At 35.9% G+C, this 19,687-nt stretch overlaps 1 protein-coding gene across 7 annotated transcripts in view; it reads left to right on the top strand.

The window, feature by feature from the left end:
• The window catches only part of LOC138713282 (microtubule-associated protein futsch-like), a 1,205,925-nt gene that overhangs the window by 824,540 nt on the left and 361,698 nt on the right, over positions 1–19,687 (top strand). For all 7 annotated transcript variants that reach the window (XM_069845262.1, XM_069845261.1, XM_069845263.1 and 4 more), the window contains exons 7-8: positions 6,912–7,371; positions 11,673–13,598. In XM_069845262.1, the coding sequence (XP_069701363.1) occupies positions 6,912–7,371; positions 11,673–13,598 (2,386 nt within the window). The remainder of the gene's footprint in view (positions 1–6,911; positions 7,372–11,672; positions 13,599–19,687) is intronic.

The raw sequence follows: 19,687 nt of genomic DNA, 5'->3' as shown, positions 1-19,687 counted from the left end.
TGCAATTCATTTTTAATTTTCAGAGAAGTCTATATTGTATCTTAAAAGTATTTATTTCAGTCACTGACTTCACAGCATATGTTTAAGGTGCTACACCTTTACATTACATATTTAAAAAGACGTATGAACGTTTTCGTTGGTCTACGCCAACATCATCAGATACGAGGTACATTTCAGCAATATCAATGCTCTCTACATAATATCTACAAATACAAAACATACTTAGTGGCATGCAAAAATGAGACATATTAAAACCAACATTGCTGTGATACACATTGACATTCTATATGACTGCCTTGATTGTCACTTATTTAAAATACACGTATAGATTACAAAAATATTGATTTACATATACATACATACATATATATATATATATATATATATATATATATAAATGCAAGTCTTCACATATGAGATAATAAAATGATATGATTTAAGTGATAAAAATAATAAAATATAAAACTAAGATAAAAATTATGAATGTGAAGAGTTGCAAAATGTAGTTACTGTAATTTTGCAACTCTTCACATTCATAATTTTTATCTTAGTTTTATATTTTATTATTTTTATCACTTTTAAATCATATCATTTTATTATCTCATATGTGAAGACTTGCATTTATATATATATATGTATATATGTATATGTAAATCAATATTTTTTTTTAATCTATACGTGTATTTTAAATAAGTGACAATCAAGGCAGTCATATAGAATGTCAATGTGTATCACAGTAATGTTAGTTTTAATATGTCTCATTTTTGCATGCCACTAAGTATGTTTTGTATTTGTAGATATTATGTAGAGAGCATTGATATTGCTGAAATGTACCTCGTATCTGATGATGTTGGCGTAGACCAACGAAAACGTTCATACGTCTTTTTAAATATGTAATGTAAAGGTGTAGCACCTTAAACATATGATGTGAAGTCAGTGACTGAAATAAATACTTTTAAGATACTGAAATACTTGGATTAAATATGAAGTTTATAAGTAAATAACGTTATTTCCTCTGTCAAGTAGCTTACGAAATTTAAAAAAAAACATTAGTATATTTAAGGGGTTAAGTTCAGCTTACAGCAGTAAAATTTTTGGAAATATTCAATATTTTTTTCCTCCATTAGGGCCTAATGTATCTTGTGTAATAATGAAAATTGGTGTGTGCAAAACACTGTCCTGCTAAAATATATATATATTTTTACGATTTCAAAAAAAAAAATTTTTTTTTTTCAAAATTCAAAATGGTGGCAGTTCACTGTGCAGTGATGAAGCGTTTCCCTCATAACTCATAAACTTGTTAACTTTTTCATGTTCTTTCTCTTTTTATTTTATTGCTGAAATTCATGTTTATAATATCATGCTCTTTCAACGATATTCCTTAATAAATATTTTTTTTTTATTTTGTGTTAGAAGAAAATACTGATATTTGACTTTTTTTTTAATAAATTTATTTTTTGTCAGACATTATATCAAAGGTAGAGAAGTGACCTTGCACCATATTGTAGATATGACATGCATAACCACACAAAAATTTAATCACAGAATGTTGGATAGTTTTTGAGTTATGTGGGAAACGCTTCATCACTACGCAGTGAACTGAATCTTGAAAAGAAAATGTAAATAATTTTTTGAAATTCTAAAAATATTCTTTTCATATAGCAGAAGGACAGTATTTTACACATACTAATTTTCATTTTTGTACAAGATACAGTAATGGAGGAAAAAAATGTTGAATATTTCCAAAAATTTTACTGCTGTAAGCTGTACTCAACCCCTTAATTAGTATTTACATTACTTCTTAAAATCCTTTTAGTTAAGTTTTTTCATTAATATGTTAGCGGGTAGTGTATTTGTTTTTCAGTATTGAACTTAGACAAAGCTATTCTCTCAGCTTTGAAAATGTTGAGTTTTTAGGTTTTGCGTAGTGACACCCTAACCATGAAACCTGTATTTCCGAATCATACGTGAGCGTTATTGGAAAAATATCATCTTGCTCGGAATCTCTCAAAGGAATATTTTAATTGAAATATGAAACTATAATTTTCTAGCCAATCTATTTTTTCTGTTAAAATATATGAACATAAAAATGAGCATACAAGGAGGCGTAATTCAAAGTCCTTAATCATTAGTGTGTCTTGTGTTACCGTGTATATTTTCAGCTGCGTTTATCGCGTGAAATGAAATTGGAATTTCGAGGCTCGTTGTATTTTTCCTCTTAATTGACCGATGAAAGCATTTATACATTTTTAAGCAGCTTACGAGATAATGCGCGTTGTTTTATTAAACACTTCAACCATGCTTTAGTTTTTTTCCTCTTCTACATATTCCACGATTCGCTACATTATTTACATTTGTCTTTTAGATCCAGTTGGCACATTTTGAATAAGTTAAATCAACGAAAACATTAAATGCAGTAAGTTTGAATCCACTCAATATTGTTGGTTTGTAATAGTCCTTGTTGTAAAAAGGTCATTCTTATATCCCATTCGATCGTAACTTCGCATTCCAAAGTGATGGTGCTGCCATTTCTTGTAGACACAAGCGTTTCTCTCTGAAAGAAATGTAGAATATTTTGTCGCCATAGATGTTGTTTGTGGTATATCATGGGAGGTGGCTCTACTGTTTTTTGTATTATTATTATTATTATTATTATTATTATTATTATCACCATCATTATTATTACCTTATTACTATTACTGGTATTAGTTGGGAAAATAGTATAATTGTGATAAAAGAACCGGAAGTATCTCGTTTACTCCCTCAAACGTCGTGTTTTCTAACCACATAATATTACATTTGGAAATTTTTTGGCTTAAGAAGTCGATGTTGTAGTCATGCACGGGAAACTCTCGTCCTTCGGAGCCATAAGTCATAACCAGACAGCTAAACGTAGTGCCCAATGAAAAAGGTTTGTTGTGCCTCTTCTATAGGTACGAGTTTGTTTACTTGCGCGTGAGTAGTCATGGTCAGCGGTGGAGAGGGTTAGGTTGTTTTGAAATATGACCCATGTAATATCTATAGTAATGTCATTCGAGGTCTGAGATTTATTTGGGAAATCTCAGACCTCGAGTGACATTTATTAGGACTATTTCGTGAATAAAGAAAATGTTAATATATCCCTAAAATTCGCTCACAAAATGTTAATAATTGTATATTTATGAATATTTAACCTATTCAGACATTGTGAAGTCAAAATAGATGAATAAAGATTACTGAAATAAAAAATTGAATGTTATTCAGTAATGCCAATTGAGAAAAACTAAATACACGTTTAAAAATGTTAATTATATGTATTGCGCTTTTCCCTTATTATTATAACAAATGTTTTCATTATCTGCTGAAATCATAATTTAATTTAAACATTTTATAGTATAATTACAGATAACCTGATTAATACATTAATTTAATTAACTTTGTTATGAAGGAGTGTCATTTTCTTTAGATACAATCGACATGGAATTAGAAGATGAAGACGTAGATGTGGAAGTAAGATTTCGCACTTTATTTAGTACAATGGATTCATGCTCGTCGATTTACGTGGAAATAGTTGGCGACACTACTAAACAAAAGAATGTCCATGCGATAAATTGATAGTGATAAATCGAGCTACAGAAATTATCGCGATGTATGACTGTGATTGGTTGGAATTCAAAATTTCATTACACTTCATTGGCCGAAAATGGAATGACGTCATATAAATGAATAAATCAACATAAATGAAATCTTCAATTTATATAAGACAAAAAACGTGCAAAGTGAATCACTGTTTAGACTCCCGTTGTGGTCAAGATGTAGGGTAATGGAGAGAATCTACTGTAAACTTTTTCATCCTCGTGCTCCAAATCGAAGAGTGATAAAATAACAATGTAACTGTTTGACGACAAGCTGTCGGAAGAAATTCAATGAATCAGCAGATTAGTAATCATAAGATTCCTATGTTGCCTATGAAGGATCGCAGTCGCTGATGTTAACCGGCCATAACTATTGCAAAACCGAACTGTCAATCCTTTCATTCTTCAGGAAGTAAGTCTTGTTAAAGTAGGTAAGAACCGGCTGTTTCTTCTGTCAGTTGAAGACATAGAAGAAGCTGGAAGCGTGAATAAAACAAGGTTTATTTCGAAAGTTGTTTTGTGTTTGCCTTTTCCTGTTTGTTTTGTACCACGTTATTCAAAAAACTCGTTTTCACTGAGTAACTGAACATCTGTCTTCAATCCATGATCAGGTCGAAGAGTAAAGATACCAGCAGACTTGTTGGGAAATATGGTAGCTGGTCTCCCTGGCAGTTACGAATCGCGTGGTGGTGGTGGTGGTGGTGGTGGTGGTGGTGGTGGTAAATTTCGCGTCAGGAGGCGATAAAGGTGGACGTCCATTCATTCATAGTGTTCTGCCCAAGGGCAGGTCTTTCACTGCAAACCCAGCATTATCCAGTCATTCCTTCCTCTTTGTCTCATATGATCCATATACCTTAATGTCGTCTAACATCTGATATCTTCTTCTGCCCCGAACTCTTCTCCCGTTCACCATTCCTTCCAGTACATCCTTCAGTAGGCAGTTTCTTCTCAACCAGTGACCCAGTCAATTCCTTTTCCTCATTCCGATCAGTTTCAGCATCATTCTTTTTTCACCCACTCTTTCCAACACAGCTTCTCAGTTCATTTCACATACTTCACTCTTCTCCATATCCACATTTAGAATGCTACACTCCACACAAAGCACTTCACTAGTCTCTTCCTTAGTTCTTTCTCCAGAGATCCGCAGAAGATGCTCCTTTTTCTATTAAAAGCTTCCTTGGCCATCGTTATTCTCCTTTTGACTTCTTGACAGCAGCTCATGTTACTGCTTATAGTACACCCCAAATATTTGAAGCTGTCCACTTGCTCTACTGCCTCGTCTATAATTCGTAAGTTTACCTTTTTTTACTTTTCTTCCTATGAACATGGTCTTCGTCGTCTTGGCAAATATATTACAATTCCATACTGCTCACAGCCGTCATTTAGCTCCAGTAGCATATCCCTGAGTATCATCTCCTCTTCTGCTAACGCCATATCATCAGCAAATCTTACACACTTTATTCTTCTTCCTCCTACTATGACTCCACCCATGTTCTGAAAACAGTTCTTCACTAAGTCCGTCAAATAGATGTTGAACAGGGTAGGTGATAAAGGGCATCCTTGTCGTAGTCAATGAAGTACACTATCTCTGATGTGCGAGTTATGTTCGTGAAAACAATTGAAGATCTTAAGGACAGAAACACGTTAATTACGTAGGTCCGATTCAGAATGGATTGGGCAATATTTGTGTATGCGTGCACGCATGCATGTGCGAATGTGTATTATGCGTGCATGAATGCGTCTATAGATGTGCGCGTGCGACCAAATATTACTCGTTGCACGAATGATTGCCGGCGGCCAGTAGGCGAACTAAATCATAAACACTAGATCGTATCATATAACGCAGCGCCAATGCCTCTCTGAAATCGGGAATCATTCATACAATGTGTTATAGGTGTGTATGCGTACGTGTGTATGTTGTTTAGTCAACTGTCCGAAGACAGGTCTGAACCTCACAAATGATACCAATAAGGCACCACTTATAAGACAACTAGGACAGGAGATAATGGGGTAGGGTGACCAGTTCCTTTCCTCTCCATTGCATACATCGCCGATTAGGTATATATTACACTATTTACACTTCAGATACAATTGTTCTTTCCCCGACACAGTCATCGTCAAGTGAGATGTGTAGATATGCAAATAACTTACTTAAGCTTACTTGAGTGACTGAACATTGTAATAATTGAACATTTAAAGAAATTGTACACATCTGATGTATAGAGTAGCCTAATTTGACGTCAGTAAAGATTTACGACTAATAATAGTACAAAGGAAAAGGCCGCCGTCGTGGTTAGGTGTAAGGAGCTGGCCTCATGATTGGAGGCTATGCTCGGATTCGTTGGTTCGAACCCCGCTTAGAGGTTATGCATTAAATTTTATATGATTTATTTACTTATTTATTTGTTTGTTTATTACTTATTTATTTCACCATTTATAATATAACCTATGTCAGGTAATTCATGATGAAACCTCCATTTCTTCTCGCCAAAATTCCGTCTCGCTCTTACCAATTCCACAGACACTAGATAACCTCGTAATTAATAGAGCATTGTTAAATAACGTCCTCTGATTGAGGTTCTGGTTGATATGCACTATCAGGCAGTACACCTCACTTGAAGATGTGTGTCAGAGGAAGAACAATTGTTTGTATGCATCTTAAGTCTGTTTAGTGTAATATGTAGCTAGTGAGCGATGTATACAATGGAGAGGGAAGGAATTGGCCACTCTAGCCCATTATCTCTTGGCCTAGTTGCCTTATAAGTGGTGCCTTATTGCTATCACATTCCAATGGATATCCTACACAAACTAGTGGAGAGGGGATGCCTGACAGGGTGGCTGCTGTTATAGCAACAAGAGGTGGTACCACGAGGTTCAAAAGGGGCAAAAGCAGTGCTCAATTAATTTTTGGTAGATAGTGTACGTTACTATACGTACGTTAACAGAAAACCACAATTCCAAGTCACACAGAGTTTGTGTGTACTCGATGTGTGTCTCTGGCGTCTTGTCAGCCCACTCGAGTTGTGTGGTTATAAAAGGAAAATTTGAGACGGTGTCGGGTGGAGTTCCTAGGTAGCTCAGTTGGTAGAGCGCTGGTACGTTCAACGAGAGGTCCTGGGATCGATACCCGGCCCCGGAACAATTTTTCTCTTGAAATTATTCAGTATTTCTACTTGCCAGAAATTTCAGTTTGTCTGGTTTCAAATCTTTGTTTCCAGTACTGAAAGCAGAACTGTGGCCGTTCGACTGAGTGTGATTTATTGAAATTTAATGCGTTTTTTGCTTGTATATTTACAGAGGACAGCAACGTGACTCGCCGTCGGCGCCGTCGCTCAGAACATTCGCATGGTCTGGGAATGATATCCCTAAGCAACCTGGATGCTGCTGTGCACCAGAAAGTGCCATTGGAGTCGAGCGCCAGCCCTACACATTCCTCCAAGTCAGAGGAACTCTCTCATCAGTCTTCCCCTCTGAAGAAAGAACCGGCTGGCCACCTTCGCTCTTCTCCGCGGTCATCTGGAGATGAGAACCGTCAGTCTCCTCCCAGCCGTGCGATGCTGCGGCTCACGGCGGACTCCGGCACCCACTTCCTGCAGGCCAGAAGGGGCGTGGGGGCGAGCAAGGAGCCATCCCCCTTGAGACTCCAGCCCAAGAAGTCTCCCTCGCCACCTGTTGCTCTCTTAGGCGCCAGGAACAAAAGTGCAGAGAGGGAGGCTACGCCGTCACCCTCCAAGTTGAAGAGCAGTGCCTCCTTGAGGTGAGACTTTTTCAAGTAGCATAATTAATCCGCACAAGATAGTCAATCCACGCAATGTTGGAACTGAGAAAACACAAGTATATTTAAATTAAGAAAAACCGCGCGATATTACTGTTTTTACAATTTCCATATTTTCTGCAGAAAGAAGTTTCCTAGTCTAACACGATTAAAGTCTAATGTGAAAAATGAGACAACAGAGTCAAGATTTGTTACCAGTTTGTTATATCCATATTTGTAGTGTAGTCAGAGTCTTGCAAATAGGTTAAAAGTAGAGCCTGGATGTTTGGCAAAACGACTTTTTACTGGGTGGAAGTAAATCATTATTTTTATAGATATAAATGTGATTTGGAGTAAATCAAATTCAAATGGCCAATTTTTATTTTGCCTTTTTAATGTGTTTCTTAATAATAAATGCCTTTTTTGCCATTTTAAAGCAATATTTCTTGTTTGTTTGCAATTTTCTAATTAATTAATTACTTTATTTATTTAATTGCGAGTAAGTTTCAAATGAATACAAGTTAATACAATACACTACAAACTAGCGCACTCCTGAATGAGTAAGACTCGTGCTCAGGAGGGGATTGCAATACAAACAAAAATAAAATTAAAATTGAGAGTGAATACAGATTAAAAAGTGTTAAATATCTTTATGCTCGACCATGCCGAAATGTAGTAATTATACACCTGGTAGCAGTCCTTTAATGCATGTCACTAAAGTACACCTATCATTAAAGTACAGGTGTTTTCAGCCAATGACAACTCTGCTTATAGGTGTTCAGCCAATAACGAGTCAGCTTTGTACCGTTATAAAACCGCAAGTATCGATTATTCTCGGATATGCAATCGAAAGAGAATTAGCGAAAAGTCACGGAGGCTGGAAATCCAATACTGTCGCAGAAGGTTATGTTCTGTTACTATAATAATTAGCGTTAATTGTAAATAATATTCAAATAAATTCAATTTGTCATCTCGTTTTTCAATGTCGAATTCAGTAATCAAGGTTATACCAAGTTTAACGGGATTACACAAGGTCAATGACATTATTGTTCCTCGGAAAAAATCAGTTCTTTCGCGTCTGCGCACATCTCACAATTCACGACCTAGAACAAGGTCACTTCCGATCTTGTCAGATACAAATAAAATGTATCCGAATAATTTCAAGTTATAAATATGGTCGAGCATAAAAAGTCGTATGAAACTCGCCTATAATGGTAATTAAGAAGCTCGTATGAAAATTATGAAACTCGCTTGCGATCGTTTCATAAACATCCATACTCGCTTCTTAATTACTATCATTATAGGCTCGTTGCATAATGTACTATTAATCCCAAACTATAAAACCAATACAATTTTTTATATTTTTTTGTTATTAATTTGGAGAGGATTAGTGGTTAAAATATTATTTTTTCGTATTTATTTATTTTACTTATTTATTTATTTATTTATTCATCCATCCATTCATTCATTTATTTATTTATTTAACTAGCTAGCTAGTGAGTACAAATTACAAATTATTAGAATAATTTGTTTAATAATCTGAGACCTTAACGCATGCTGTGATAAAAAGCTGCATTGGTTCTATATTTAGGTTCAGATAAACGCAGAAAATTCATATTTTTAGTTCTATATTTATGCCAATATCTTTCAAACTTATTAAGATTTCTGTGAAAATATTTTAATAAAATAAAATAATAAATTTGTTTAGTGATGAAAACTTTGAAATGTTTAAATAACAATTCAGTTGAGTAACCTTTCTTCTTTTTTAAACAAATGTTTAATAATTTTTTCAGTAGTAAAATTAACGGATAAAGGTTGGATTTATAAGTTCCACCCCAACCTATAATACCATACATAAATATAGATTGAAATAATGCTAAATAAATTGTACGTAAACAGTTAATTGACAAAATATTTCTTAGAACAACAAAGTAATATAGGCTAATGTTTTACGTAATTTATTACAGATATAGGGCCTAATGAATATGATTATTCCATTTTAAATTATTATCAATAATTATATCTATGTATTTAACTTCCTTAACTTCATTAATAACTGAACAATTGGAATTTATATCGGAACAGTCAAAATTATGCTTTTTAATTTTTGGTATAGTTGAAATTCGTTTATTACCTTTATTATTTAAATAAAATGGGATAGCTATTGTTTTATCTACATTAATTACAAGTGTGTTTAAATCGAACCATTTTTTATTAATTTTAAGCCGCAATTTGCATTATAATAACCATCTGTCCAAGTTATGTAATGTAATGTGTATGAAATTTAAATATTTGAAACAGTGACTAACTTTACAAACAATAATAAATAAAAGTAATTTATTTCGGTCCTTACTTTTGTTCTACACGTGTTTATTGTTGTAGGAGAAATAAATTTTAGTGAGGAACAGTCAGTTATTGTAGGGTGACAGAAGGTATAAAATCGGTCAGCTAGAATGCCTAAATTCAGTAAACCATTGAAAAGTAAACTTGCTAACGTTAGTGAATTTGTGCCCAAGTGTTTCCAACCGATGGAACAGTTTTGTTATGTAAGGTCTGTGAAAAGATAGTTAATCACGAAAAAAAGTCTCTTATAAGTCAACATGTGTCACCTATGAAGTAAATATGTGAATTATGTTGATATAATTTAAATTTATTGCTAAAAATATATTATGCATTTTTTAAATTTTCAAAGATTATTGTGTGTTTTTTTTTTTTACGTTTTATTGCCTTTTTCCCTGCCTATTTTAATTGTTATAAATGCCTAAACATCCGGGCTCTAGTTATAAGAAATGACTTTTTTCATAAAGAGCACATATGTTAGTTTTCATATTATGAAGAAAAATATGTTATTCTTGTTCCATTTATACTGCTAGGATTTATTGAAAATTATCCGTCCTCAAATGAGTTTCACTACTAGGATCCGGAATCACTAGCATCAAAATATAAAGAAAAATGAAATGAGTAAAATAATTTTTCGTTTTGTAGATTTAAAACAAAAATGTGTGTTAATATATAAATGGTAGTGTAGAATTTGAAGAGAGAGAAGTAATAATATTGAGTTATGTCTATGACTGAAATGTCTGTAAACACCCTATGTATAGTAAGTATTGTAATATCTATTTGTAACCATTATGCATACAAAACTAAGTACACTTAAGTGCATCGTACGGTCGGAGGAAACCGGAAATACTTGTTAGGCGGAGGAGCTGCAAGGGACACTGCTCTAGACGTAAATGATAATTTTATGTAAATTGGTTTTAAAAGACAATTACGTGCTTTAGTTAGAAACCAATTCAGATTCATCCGTAGGAAAATCGAAAGTGATCCGAATAGTTCTAATTTCAATTAATAGTGAATTGTATCTATAATATTATTTGATCATAAAGGCTAATTGGGATTTCCCGGTCTCTGGTCGGGTCGAAAACCCTGAAAGAACTGATGTTTAACCCTTGCGGTGAATTTCAGTGAAGTCCGAAGGGTCTAATTAGTCAAATCCACTCTTCTCACCATCACGCTGGGGCCCCCTGGGATCTTTTAAGATGCGAAAGAGAGGGTGGTGTGCGGAAAGCAACGGGAAGCTACCGCAATTATCTTTCCCAAGAAAAACTGTAAACATGACTGCCTACTGAAGGATGCACTGGAAGGAATTGTGAAAGGGAGAAGAGTTTGGATCAGAAGAAATCAGATGATAGATGACATTAAGATATATGGATCATATGAGGAGACAAACAGGAAGGCAGAAAATAGGAAAGTTTGGAGAAAGCTGGGTTTGCAGTGAAAGACCTGCCCTTGGGAAGAACACTGAGTGAATGAATGAATTAATTAATGACGTTTATAAAAGTGAAAATTAGTAATATCATATCTTTGAATAGGGAACATATGTCACGAATACAGTAGATTTATTGAGATATATATTTATAAATAATTTTTTTTTCTTTTGCGCTCCTGATTTCGATCAATCATTAAAACTTTTCGTCGGACGCCCAGGAACTAAATGCAAAGCCTAACTGATGGCATCCTTACTTCCCTGATCCAAGTGCACTTGCTTATTAGAGATATTACATAGTGTGGTCTGTTACGTGAATGATAAAAAGTATTTAATTGATAATTGATGAAATGTTAAATGACCTATTAAATAAGAATGCAATTTTATTTTATGCATGGTAGACAGTTATTTAATTTTATTTGAAATATATAATATTGACATGTTTATTATGAAATCCATCATAAAAATTAATGTTGTACTAGATGCAAACATTGATTTGGTTGTATTGATATGGTGTATTTTTTTCTTCTCCATGTAGTGTGTACGGGGTCAGCAGCGATGCCCAGACGGAAGCAAGGTCAGACAGGGTGTCCCACAAGGTGGATAAATTGATGGCCCTCACGAGAGAAACTATGGCACGACTTGATAGACTTGCCGGAGTATCCACACCTTCTTGTGATAATACCACAGACATGGGTGGCGGTATTATTGCGGTGCAGTCATCACACACACAGCTTGAAAGTGTCCTTGCAGAATGTTCTTCCGCGTCCAGTAATGTTACCGTTAATAAGACTGTCAATTTAAGTGATACTTTACGTAGTTCAGAATTCCCAGTGAAAAAGACTTGCAGCCCAAGACCCGATGATGATACTCCTAAGAAGTCGGATGAGCTGCTTTCACCTCCCTCAAATGTAACATCTGTATCGTCAGATTCATCTCCATTAGAGATTAGTCCTGGAGAAGCTAGTGTTAGACCATGGATTGGGTCTCCAAGTAAACAGCCATCATCAATATTGAAAAAGAAATCTATAGAAGAGCCATACCCACTTGTAATTTCATCAAGCGTTCCTCAGCAAATGCCAGTTTCGATACTTAAACGTAAGACTTCTCAGGATGAAGCAGGGAGTGTAAGTGGAGGGAGCTCTGTGCCACCCCCTCCTGTAACGTTCTCTCCTTCAGTTCTAGAACAGACTGGAAGTGGCGGGAAGCGTCAAGGAATCCTAAAAAAGAGGAGCAGTCTTGATGAGTCAGAAGTACTTCGTCGGAGAAGTTGTTCTCCAGACATGGCGGTTTGGGATGGCGGCTACTCTGCAGAATTCCGACCAATCTTAAAAAATCAGCGACGTTCTTCGATGGAAGAGTTGGTACGAAGAACTCAGTCACCTGATCCTCAACCACAGTCAATTTTGAAAAGGAGAACTAGTCGTGACGACGAGATTGAAGAACGGACGTCCGGATCTCCCGAACCTCAAGGAATCCTAAAAAGAAAATCTGCTACAAGCAGCAACAGCAGCAGTAGCAGTACCTCTCCTCATGTGTCCATAGCAGCCTCTGTGATAATGAACGTAGCAGGGTTAGATCCAGGAAGTGATCTGTTACCACTTGACGGCTCGTCTGAACAGGTGCGTCCAATCCTGAAGAAGAAGAGTAGCTCGGAGGATAACGCTACTGCGGACTCGTCGTCAACTGAAGCACCGAAACCAATCTTGAAAAAGAAAACCAGTATGGAAGTTGACGATCTTGAAGAAAGGCCAATGAAGCCAATCCTCAAATCTTCTAGGAAATCCTCTCAAGAAGATCAGACAAGTTGGGAGACAGCGTCTATGGATTCGCCAGTGCGGTGCCTCATCTTGAGAAGTCGGAGTGCTGGTGGTTCTGATTCAGCTTCCGGATCCGACTGCGAGGTCGTGAGACCCATTCTCAAACAACCAAGCAGTGATAGATTGTCCAGAGAAAGATCTGCTTCGCCTCGACACAGATTGTCTTTCTGTGACGATCAAGAAAAGGAACAAAGAAGCCAATCGATAGGATCTGGTGGAGGTTCTGGTTTTGCAAGTGATGAATCAAGAAATGGTAGTCCGAGCCGAGAAGGCGTTATCCTGAGAAGAAGACTGAAGCAATCCTCTGTCCTCAAGTCCAGCTCAACCCCGCCAATTGACAATGAACTCAGTGCCATCTTGAATAAAAGGCGATCACTTGAGATGACAGCAGACGTCGATATGGACCCCCCTCAGCTAAGAAGATCCAGATCGCCAATCGTCATGGAGACAGCAAGGGGACAGCCGCGTCCGCTTTCTGTGGCCGAAAGAATTTTGACGATGGAGAACTTTCTGGTTCAGGAGGTGGGCAGCCACAAACTGACTGGAGCTGTGCCTAAGAAGCCTGGTTCTCTAAGAGCTTCCAGAGATAGAGAGAGATTCCACACTCAGCCTATCACACTAGAGGAAATCAACGCTTCTGCAAGGTAAGTTGAGGCATCTAATACAAGTCATGCTGAAACTTTCCAGAATTTTTTAAAATGTATTCTCTAGATTTTTTACCTGATTTAGTTTTTCTTTTTCTGAGAATTTCACTTGATGTAACTGTGATGGACATACGTCAACAAGACATTAGAAATTCACTTTAAAAATATCTAGTGGATAATTCAGTAGTGGTCTATTATCTCACTTCCGTCGTATTTGTAACCGAGTTAGCCTTTTCATTTGGTCGACAGAGTACGAATTAAAGGAATCATGTTCAGTCCCGACTGGACAATACCTTTGAAGGCACTGGCATAACGAATAAAAATTGCAAGACTTAACAGGTCAGAAGTTACATAACGAGATCACTCAGAGCTATTCAGAAGATAAATGACGAAATAGGCTAGTCTTTGAATGATATAATGATTGTAAAATTTTTAATTACCTTTACTATTAAGTCTTGTAAAAATTCGTCGTTGAAGTTTCTTTTGTCTTGTTAATTTATCAACAGTAATCTCACTAGAGGTTTTGATTTATCTAGAGAAAATCAAAACTCGAGTCGGATTTAATTGACTATTACACGATTAGAAGAAATTATATAAAGATTAGAAGTAACGAAGTACTCCAATACAATAAAATATTAATTGACTTACGAAAATACAACTGTCTTCAAATGTATTATTGTACCATCTCAACGTTACAAATATTACGCTAGATGCATGCTAAATGGCAGTAGTGTGTTATGATTAGCTGTTATCTTGCTATCATTTGTGCCAACTATGGAATCTTCATTGAACTCTGTAGACGATTACTAGCAATGCCTTCTCGATCTAGATGATGGCAGTGTTACTAGTCAAGAAGGCTTTGTTGATTCAGTTTCATTTTTATTAAAACAGTTGCATTCCACTTCAATTATCCGAATCCCAGTAATCAACGTCACTTGACTGATGATTTTCAATAAATCTTAATATTAAACAATCTCTGATACGTGACTATCCATAATATAATATAGCAAAAGCTATAACATAACCTAAATAATATATACAAGTGTTAGAAAAGTTTTAATTATTGACGATGACATAGAAAATAAACATGAATATAATTTTAAAAGGAATAATTATTGAATGTACAATTTTGAAATTTGAATGTTTGAGTGGTTAGTGGTTCAGTTGATGTTATATTGGACGTGTGCGTAAAGGAAGTGGAACTCGTTGATGTAGAGATACATGGTGTATTCCTCAAATTATTCAGGATTTCCGAATGTTGCTCTTCATTTATTTGTAAATAGGATTTCAGGGAAGATGCGTAGGTATGATTAGTGATCTTTATTAATTCTTGTTCTTGAATGCCAATGCGAGTCATATTTGAAACTGCTGTGCATCGACTGGAGTGATTTGTAATTTTCTGTTTGTTTTTTTTTTTTTTTTACGTCGTCCAGACCAGCGCAGTTTGAAATGTTGGCAAACACAGAAACAAATGCTAGGGACGCGATAAAATTAAACAAATGCTAGGGACGCGATCAAATTGTGCAATAAGCAGCCATGATTGGTTGAAATACGTCCTTTCGTACCGTTTTATTGGTCAAAAGTAGCATGACGTTGTAAAAGTGTAATAGTCAGCTTTATGTATGGCTTTCGAGATGAGGCCGAGGATTCGCCATAATTACCTGATATTTGCCTTACGGTAAGGGAAAGCTCGGAAAAAACCCAACCAGGTAATCAGCCTAAGCGGGAATCGAACCCGCGCCCGAGCGCAACTCGGGATCGGCAGGCAAACGTCTTAGCCGACTGAGCTACGCCGTTGGCTGATTTCATTTTCTTCATTACCATCTTCATTTAAGTCCAATGCCGTTGTCGCATTTTTGCACATGTACATTGAAAGTTTGTTGCATTTTTAGAAGTCGAGTAGCAAAATGTGACTGCAGCTTAAACTCTGATCTGAAGTCTGACTAGTGTATTATGTAGCTAGGTGGCGATGTATGCCATGGAGGGGGGAAAGGAACTGACCACCCTATCTCCTGGCCTAGTTGCCTCATAAGTGGTGCCTTCTTGGTATCATTTGTGAGGTTCAGATCTGTCTTCGGACAGTTGACTGGACAACAACAATAGGATCCTATGTTTAATTTTTGTTCAACTCAAAACCCATTTTTACGACTTATCTCCCATTACCCAAACACAATCGAAGTAATGCAGCACAATGAAAATTGTTGGGGAATATAAAATAACTAATAAGAAGAGAAGGAAATGAGATAAAAATACAGAAAGCAGTAAGAAAAGGAGATTAATTATACCTACACATGGATACATCATACAACGAATGTAAATACTTCTATTGTAAGATAATCTTCTCAATTTTGGAAATGCAATTCAATTAACAAAATAAATACAGGACAACTACTTAAAATCAGAAGCGACGAAGTGTACCTGCTAGAACCAAAAACGCTTACAACATGAAAGATAATTGAGGAACATAGTATCAAAGTTAGAAAACTCCATTTCATGCGATTTCGAGATATTGATTGTTTTTCATAGAATTTTATGTACTGAATGCGATTCTGGAACTGTTTAGATTCAAAAACGGACAGAACAGAGCAAAAATAGCACTTAATTGTGCGCTTTAGAATCAAAATGTAGAGAACTCCAATGTGGCTTGATTTAAAATTAAGAAAGTCCTTCAGTAGCCAATGAGAAGCTGACATTCGTACTACTTTTTCCCCATCACACATCGCGAATCCAACATGGTTGATTGTTTACATAATCGGTTTGTGGATGAATAAGTAGCTACTGTTTTACGTAAATTTGCTTTGAAACCGAGTTAGAAGAGACTTGGATTCGAAAGTAGAAATTTCACTTTAAATATGGCTTCGTTTAGTTTCAAAAACAGACAACTCCGTGACTTAGTTTCAGAGATGTATAACTCCACTTCTTAAACCTAAATTTCGACCTGAATATTAATTTAGTCACATTTTGAGACTGAAAAAATATTTCTGTGACTCATGAGAATGTTTAAAAAAAATGTACATGGGTTATTTGGAAAATTTGTATAACAAATGACGTCCATCAATTCTTACCTTTCCCATTATTGCATTTATAACGAAAGAGTTATAAATTCCTAACAGTGAGTAGTTTCAATAATAATGTAGTAAACGTCACAAGAATTATTTCCTTCATGTGAAATATTTCACGAGAATAAAATAAAATTCTCATAGTAACAGCTAAAATTCTGTGTCCGTACTAGTTAAGTTTTTTTTAAATGGAGCATGATTATTTCCAGATAAAGGTTTGTTTAATAATGTAATTGAGGAAAAAATCAAAGAAACATTTGATATTATCAAAACTTATTCATTTATGTCTGAGTTTATATTTCCTTAAATATTATTCGATGGAAGAGTAATGGAACGGAGAAAAATTCTCTCCGGCGCCGGGATTTGAACCCGGGTTTTCAGCTCTACGTGCTGATGCTTTATCCACTAAGCCACACCGGATACAACCCCGACGCCGAACAGAATCGTCTCTGATTGAGTTCCAACTCTTGGGTTCCCTCTAGTGGCCGCCCTTTGCACTACGTCATAGATGTCTATGAACATCGGACCGAAGTCCACACATGTGCTCAGGTGCACTCGTTATGAGTGACTAGTTGGCCGGGATCCGACGGAATAAGCGCCGTCTTAAATCACTTCGTGATTTACGCATATCATATATTATTTCAATGTACCGAAGTACATATGATATTTCCATGCAGATATTCTGCGTCATCATACGATGGAAGAGTAATGGAACGGAGAAAAATTCTCTCCGGCGCCGGGATTTGAACCCGGGTTTTCAGCTCTACGTGCTGATGCTTTATCCACTAAGCCACACCGGATACAACCCCGACGCCGAACAGAATCGTCTCTGATTGAGTTCCAACTCTTGGGTTCCCTCTAGTGGCCGCCCTTTGCACTACGTCATAGATGTCTATGAACATCGGACCGAAGTCCACACATGTGCTCAGGTGCACTCGTTATGAGTGACTAGTTGGCCGGGATCCGACGGAATAAGCGCCGTCTTAAATCACTTCGTGATTTACGCATATCATATATTATTTCAATGTACCGAAGTACATATGATATTTCCATGCAGATATTCTGCGTCATCATACGATGGAAGAGTAATGGAACGGAGAAAAAATGTGTGGACTTCGGTCCGATGTTCATAGACATCTATGACGTAGTGCAAAGGGCGGCCACTAGAGGGAACCCAAGAGTTGGAACTCAATCAGAGACGATTCTGTTCGGCGTCGGGGTTGTATCCGGTGTGGCTTAGTGGATAAAGCATCAGCACGTAGAGCTGAAAACCCGGGTTCAAATCCCGGCGCCGGAGAGAATTTTTCTCCGTTCCATTACTCTTCCATCGTATGATGACGCAGAATATCTGCATGGAAATATCATATGTACTTCGGTACATTGAAATAATATATTAAATATTATTGCCTAATTACTCTAGTCCAGTAAGTCAGTCAGGTCTGTTGCACCATTCTGTTTCTATGGATACACAGTTGAAAAAGAAATCCCACAGATGTCAGCACAAGACAAGATGATGCACAAAGAGTCATTTTGATTGTACTGCTATGTTCACCCATTTTGATTTGGCGAGATTGTGTGTCATACTCTTGCTTTATGTTTTAGTCTAAGCATGCATGTCAGATCTGTTTGTGTTGTGTTTTCCACAAATAACAACATATAACGTTAAGACCAAGAGGACATAATAGTACACGTGTGCAGTAGTTAAATTGCTATTTTTAAGATTTTTAAGCAAAAAAATTTTAGTTTAGCACATGCTTATATTTGCTTTGCCATGTCTGTTACTTGTCAGATCTGTTACTCCGTCATGTCTGTTACATCATTCAAAAAAGTGCTGTAAAGCAAGGTGAGTGTACAGTGGCTGATTACTATGGCAGATACGTTGCACTACATTAATACATGCAGAATATGCACTAAATAGTACTTTAATTTTGACGTTCTCTATCGTCCATTTGTTATACAAATTTTGCAAATGACCCACGTATAATGCAAATCACAGAAACCTGCAGAAAAGTATATTCTATTATCCATGTGCTAAAAAGGGTAAATGTTCATCTCCCCTCTTGCTTAAAAAAGTCCCTTGTGCAGACACTTGTATTTCCCTATTTTGAATATGCTGATATTTTACTGACTGACCTCTCCAGCGACAACAAAACGAAACTTCAACGTGCTCATAATTTGTATGTACGTTTTGTAAGCAATGTTCGTAAATATGATCATATTACCCCATCCCTGGAAGCAATAGGTTGGCTTAAACCAGATAAGAAAAGAAATTTACATGCACTTCTCTTTCTCTTCGAAATCTTGAACTATTATATTCCTTCGTACCTGTCGTCTCGCTTCACTTACTTTTCTTCCCACCATAATCTGAACACACGCTCTCGTCATGAAACAATACTAACAATACCATCACATCGCACCTCCTCATACTCATCCTCTTTCACAATAGCCCTGCCAAGACTCTGGAATTCGCTACCTGCTAGCATCAGGGACTGTCGAAATAAAATTGAATTCAAACGCAAACTTACTAGGCACTTGGTCAGTAATTGATTTCTTGTAAATAGTTTCCTTAATCTATCACAAAATATTTCAATATCCAGTAATTTAATCACTACAGAATTTTGTTATTCTAGGTTTAATTTGTAATTCAGTAAATATAAAATATTCTTTTCTTTTTTTATGATAAATTATCTAGCTTTAATTAGTCAGGTAATCTTTTCGTACTTTGATTTTTATTGTATTTGTAATTGTAAATTTAATACTGATTGTAATTTTATTTGTAATTGTAATTGTAAATTTAATACTAATTGTAACTTTATTCTTCATATTACAGTTGGAATCTCCTGGTAGAGAGCAGAGAAGGCCTGACGGCCTTATCTCTACCAGGTTAAATAAATAAATAAATAAATAAATAAATAAACAATTTTTCCTTCAAATTATTCGAACCTGCTTTACAGGGAGCTACTACCTGAAAGCCAGATTTGTATAATACATTCGTTACTGGAGGTACGTTAACAGAAAGCCACAATTTAA

The sequence above is a fragment of the Periplaneta americana genome, chromosome 14 (genome assembly GCF_040183065.1).
Source record: "Periplaneta americana isolate PAMFEO1 chromosome 14, P.americana_PAMFEO1_priV1, whole genome shotgun sequence".
In the NCBI taxonomy this organism is placed as follows: Eukaryota; Metazoa; Arthropoda; class Insecta; order Blattodea; family Blattidae; genus Periplaneta; species Periplaneta americana.
The sequence above is the reverse complement of the archived record's forward strand: the minus strand, read 5'-3'. Positions and strand labels throughout refer to the sequence as shown.